Genomic DNA, 6,153 nt, shown 5'->3' with positions numbered 1-6,153 from the left:
GGGAGGCGAAGGTTGCAGTGAGCCGAGATCGTGCCACTGCACTCCAGCCTGGGCAACAGAGCAAGACTCTGTTTCAAAAGAAAAGAAAAGAAAAAAGAAAAAAAAAGAAAAAAAAAAAGAAAAGAAACCGCATCACTTATTCAGGAAGAATTTAGATCCATGGACATTCAAATATTTTTCTTCTAAATATACAGCATCTAACAAACAAAACAGTTAAATATTTATTTTCTACCTTAAAGACTTTCAATTTCACCAGAAAGGGAAGAGCTTCAAAAGTAAATAATATTTACGTTTTACAATGTTTCCAAGGAGTATGAGAGAGATGGTACCACTGGGAATATGAGAAAACCTTAGATGCACAATTTCAAATCACTTTTTTTTTTAAACGGAGTCTGGCTCTGTCACCCAGGCTGGAGTGCAGTGGTGCGATCCTGGCTCACTGTAAGCTCTACCTCCCGGGTTCAAGCCATTCTCCCGCCTCAGTCTCCCAAGTAGCTGGGACTACAGGCACCTGCCACCACACCTGGCTAATTTTTTTTGTGTTTTTAGTAGAGACGGGGTTTCACCATGTTAGCCACAATGGTCGCGATCTCCTGACCTCGAGATCTGCCTGTCTTGGCCTCCCAAAGTGCTGGGATTACAGGTGTGAGCCACCACGCCTGGCCTCAGATCACTCTTAAGTACAAAATTCAACATGTCTCTTCTGGTTATTCTTGCCTTTGATTCAGGGTTTGGCAAACTTGTTCTACACTGGTCCAGTTAAACATTTCAGGCCTTGCAGGCCAGATGGTCTGTGAAAACTATTTAACTCTGCCATTGTAGCTTGAAAGCAGCCCACAGACGATATGTAAATGAATGGGTGTGGGTATCTCCCAATAAAGCCAGACTAAAATAGGCCCAAATCTCTGTTCCAGAATAAAAAAGACAAATGTAATATCACAACCAAATGCAATGCATGAATCATGACTGGCTTCTGGTTTGAGAGATGGGGTGAAGGTGACAGGGAGATGGATACAAAAGACTTTCTTGGGGATGTTGCTCTAGACCAGATGGTGAACACCTTAACCAGGGCAACTGGTAGCAGCAGTATCAAGGGGCGAGACGGAAAAGTGGAAGGTATTTAAGAGTTAAAATTGGCTGGGCGCGGTGGCTCACGTCTGTTATCCCAGCACTTTGGGAGGCTGAGGTAGGCGGATCACGAGGTCAGGAGATCGAGACCATCCTGGCTAACATGGTGAAACACTGTCTCTACTAAAAATACAAAAAATTAGCCAGGCGTAGTGGCACGCGCCTGTAATCCCAGTTACTCGGGAGGCTGAGGCAGGAAAATGGCGTGAACCCAGGAGTCAGAGCTTGCAGTGAGCCGAGATCGCGCCACTGCACTCCAGCCTGGGTGACAGAGTGAGACTCCATCTCAAAAAAAATAAAAAAAATAAAAAAGAGTTAAAATCAGCAGAGTACAGTAACCCTGTGAGACATACAGGAGAGGGAAGAGTAAAGCATGATTTCAAGGTTTCTAGATGGGCGACTGGATGAATGGGGGCGGCAACTATTTGAGCAAAGGAATGCAGGAGGAGGAAGTGGTATGGGGGCAACACAAAGAGTTCAAGTTTGGACATACTGAGTTTTGAGGGGCCCAACGTCAACTGAAGACTTCCAGAAGAGGACCTAAAATATGGGGAGATCTGAAACAAAGCCTTGGGAGGGAACAAAAAGGTTTGCATTTGACATTCAGAAGATCAGTGACTTCAGCAATAGAGTTATTTTAGTCAAGTGAGCAGAAGCCAGATTATGAGACAGTGATGTAATACATTAAAGACTGCAAGTACAGACCATTCCTTCAATAATACTGAAAGGCGGGAGGGAGAAATTCTGTAATAGCCTCAAAAGACTATGGGGATTTTGCCGGGCATGGTGGCTCACGCCTCTAATCCCAGCAGTTTCGGAGGCCAAGGCAGGCAGACAGCTTGAGCTCAGGAGTTCAAGATCAGCCTGGGCAACATGGCAAAATCCCATCTCTCTACAAACCACACAAAAATTCACCAGGCGTGGTGGCAAACGTCTGTAGTCCCAGCTACTCAGGGAGACTGACTGAAGTGGGAGGATCACTTGAGCCGGGAGGTTGAGGCTGTAGTGAGCCGTGTTCATGCCACTGCACTCCAGCCTGGGTGACAAAGTGAGACCCTGTCTCCTCAAAAAAAAAAAAAAAAAAAAAAAAAAAGAAAGAAAGAAAAAAAAAGAGTATGGAGACTTAACGAAATTTTTTTTTAAGGATAGAGAAGATATGAGTTTGTTTATCATCCAAGGGGAAGGTGCAAGTTCCAAGCAAGCAGAAGCTGCAAGACAGCAAGGATGTACACCGTGCTAAAAGCCCAATGCAAGAGCACAGATGGATGGAACGGACAGCATTTTAACCTTTAAACATTTCCAGAAACTTTAATGTTAACATTTTTGGTTAAAACATCCCAATTACTGGTCATTCACCATTATGCCTCAAATGTCGTCTTCTTTAAAAATATAACTATTTCAAACATAGAAAAGTCCATAGAAGAGTAATATAAAATATACCCATACACCTTAAAAAATACATTACTAGTATGGCAGAAAAAACTCGTATTCTCTCTCTTTCCTTCCCCAGTGGGTATACCAGTGGTAATCACTCATGTAAATCTTTATATCTTACTACATTTGAATTCATCCCCTAAGCAATACATAGTGTTCTATATGCTTTATATTTTATATAAACGCTAGCATACTCTGAACAAGCAAGCAAGAAATACGTTCTTGGGACAACTAGCAAAAATGTGGACACAAACTATTAGAAGATATTGTTGTTGTTCTTTTACTTAGCAGTGATAATGGTATTGTGGTTGTACAGGAGACTATGCTTATTCTTAGGATAATTACCTGTGAAGTATTAAAGTTGAAGTGTCAGTGTTTGCAACTTACTTTTAAGTGGTTCAACAATAATGTGCACATGTATGCATATATGAGACAGAGAAAGAGATGTATGTCAAGATGGGACAATGTTCACCACCACCAGATTTGGGTGGAGGGTATATGAGTGTTCACGATTCTAGTCTTAACTTTTCTGTATGGATCATGTCATGTGGATAAAAAATGGGATAGAACACTTTGGCCTATAAGAACAATATTGCTCCTGTTGAGCCTACTGGTTCCCCCAAAGCCTTCACTCTCATTACATGGTTTGTGGGCCCCCATATTAAAGAGTTATTTCACCCCTTTGGGCTCTAAGTGGTCAACTGCAAAAAAGAGGTCTCAAGTCTCAAATTAAACCATCAATAAATGTCTAAGGCCCAGCCCCAAACTGGCAGCCCAGGGCTAGTCTGCAGAGTTGTCTAGTTTGACTAGCACAGGATTCTAAAAAAATTAAAAACGAGAACATAAAAAAGCCAAATACAAATGGATCCAACAAAACAAAACAAAACAAAAAACCAAGCTAACATTACGTTTCCCCAATTCTGAACTACATGTAGTTCACAACAAAGAATGCTCATGTTTCTGGGCTACTGTGCACGCTGTTTATACTATCTAGTACCCGGTTCTTCACTGGCCTCTAGGCTACTTCCTAATCTGTAAAATGAAGATGATACTATCTACTCTGTAAAAGAAGCATTAAGTAAGTTAGTAGTGTGTGGGCACAGTAAGCACTCCATAAGGATTAGCCACTATATCGTTATTAATATTAATAACTTGGTAGGAGCTGGATATACCTAACTCATAAGAAGCCTTCACTGACTCTCCTGGTCTATTTTGCAAGCTAAAGTTTCTATTACCAATCCTAGTAACACCTAGAAAGATGTTTTAATGTAAATATGTAAAATATGCTGGTAAGTGGGGATTCACAAATTTTTTAAGAGAAAAAAATACAAATCTGGCTCTTCTTTGGAATGCCTTGGTTTCATCATCTGCATTTTCTAGTTGTTTTTTGAGATTGAATCCAGGCTTCAGTTAGATTGCTGCACCCTCCTCACTTCCAACTTAGCCTCCACATCAATGCAGTCCACCCTGGTAAAATTCTTTTAGAAACAGGCAGGATGTTTTTCCTTCTCAGCCTTTTTTTGAAGACTTCTTCCTATGCCCACACCTGAGGCCTTCTTCTCATCTGAACGCACACTTGTAACACTTTTGGTATTTTTGACTCAGAGTTATTTTTGAGAAGCAAGATTCTTACACTTCTGTTGTTTCCATTTCAAAAACAGGTACCTTTCATTTCCCCAAGTGAAAAGGCATATTTGACATATTTTCTAAATATACTATCCCACTTCACTGTTTTGTTCCGTGCCATTCCACCTTGCTTAGCTCACAGCAGGTACTCCATCATTTGTTGTATAACTAACCTCTCCCAAAGTTTTTAACTGCATTTTTCATCATGCTGACGACCAATACATTTACTTCCAACCTGACTTCCCAGGTGAACTTCAAATTACTAATTGCCTACTACTTGGCACTAGATCTAGTGTGTCTAAACCAAACTCTTCTTGAGAAGTGCAGGTCCTTCTATAAGAGTTATTAGGAAGATGATTTATTCGGCACCTAGATATCAGGCATTAATCTAGCTCCTTTAATAACATGCCATATAATTAAGTCCCCACAGCAACCTTATAGGGTTGGGTACTACTGTTTTACAGATTAGCAAAGAAGGTCAGATGTGTTATATGGCTAAGCTCACACAGGTAATAAGGTGCTGGGAAATTAGGGAGTAAATATTAACTCAGGACAATGACTTAAATTTGTATCCTTTCCAATAACAATGCGCCTATGCTAGAAAACTCACATTTGTGTCCTCTTCCTCATTACCTATCACATCTTGCACGGTGCCAAAGCACAGCATGGTGGTTACGAGCACAGCTTTGGAATCAGACAGATCTTGATGTGAGTCCAGGATCTGCTACTTATTCACTGTGAATACCATAATATATTACAATGTACAGAGTAGCTCTTGGTATATAAAAGAGAGCACAGGTGTAGAAAGTGAGTACAACCTGGGACAGTTAGGAAAGACTGCTCAGGCACATGGAGCAATTAAGTAACCTGCCCAAAGTCACACAAACTGGGATACGGGGGCACCAGGATGCAAGGCCACAGACTGATTCTAGACTTCCTTCTTTATCAGTACGCTACACTGCCTCTAGAATTGTATTTTTGTATGGGCACCTTGATTGCCCCCTCAACCTTAGCACCTAATTCTCTATCTGGCTTGTGGTAGAACTTTAAAATAGTTGGATAAATGAATGAATGGACAGACTAATAGACCATCAAAACTTTCCAGAACATGTTGAAACAAACTGGGCTTTGAGAAAACTTGTAATCACATACTAGATTTATTTTCTGCCTCACAATCACTACCAAGCTCAGAGAAGTCACTCTGAGGCAAATAACTGAATGCATTTCCTCTGTTTGAATATAATTTCCATGAGTGCCAGTCTTTTTATGGCATGTGGTAACTGAGTGAGCTTGGGCAAGTTATTTAATGTCTTGGTGTGTCAGCTGCCTCTACTGAAAGTGGAGGTTAAGAACTCTGTCTCACAACGTTGTTGAACAGTAAATTGCAATAATATGTACAACTGCTCAGCACATGGCCTGGGGGGAAAGGTGCTCAATTTTAGCTACAGTCTTACAGTCAACTTTAGCTATAAGCTCCTTATTAAAATGGGCAGAACCTGAAGGGAGAATAAGTAAAATAATCATTTTAAAGTAGGTAACTTACAGGAAATATTTTAAGATTCCCCATTCATAACTCCCTATAAAGAACTCTTATATTAAAATCCAGATACTGATGAATACCAATACATCACCAAAAAGCTACAAATTTATTAACTTGCTATACAGCTAATGATGATAAGGTGTGAGTCTCGTAAGAAATGCCTTCTCTCACCTGACTGGTTTTTGCTGTTCTGCACCTCTCCGTTATTTTGTGGCTGTTGATTTGTTAAAGCACTGCTTTCTGACTGGCTGTTTAACACTTTAACAGCAGATCCAAGGTTTGCTGCTATGACAGGAAAATGCTGACCCCTCTTTAGAAGCTGTTTGTGTTCCTGGTGGCGAAATCGTGGAGGTACTTCACGAGGATACCGAGGCAAGGCCTGTGGCTGCTGCTGTGGCTGCTGCGGCTGTGGCTGCTGCTGCGGC

At 41.0% G+C, this 6,153-nt stretch overlaps 1 protein-coding gene across 1 annotated transcript in view; it reads right to left on the bottom strand.

The window, feature by feature from the left end:
• Positions 1-6,153, bottom strand: part of TNRC6A (trinucleotide repeat containing 6A) — a 52,815-nt gene that overhangs the window by 46,228 nt on the left and 434 nt on the right. The window contains exon 2 of the mRNA XM_011987946.1: positions 5,900-6,153. Within this exon, the coding sequence (XP_011843336.1) occupies positions 5,900-6,153 (254 nt within the window). The remainder of the gene's footprint in view (positions 1-5,899) is intronic.

The sequence above is a fragment of the Mandrillus leucophaeus genome, unplaced genomic scaffold (genome assembly GCF_000951045.1).
Source record: "Mandrillus leucophaeus isolate KB7577 unplaced genomic scaffold, Mleu.le_1.0 Scaffold32, whole genome shotgun sequence".
NCBI classification, from domain to species: domain Eukaryota; kingdom Metazoa; phylum Chordata; class Mammalia; order Primates; family Cercopithecidae; genus Mandrillus; species Mandrillus leucophaeus.
This window is presented reverse-complemented; position numbering and strand designations above follow the sequence as displayed.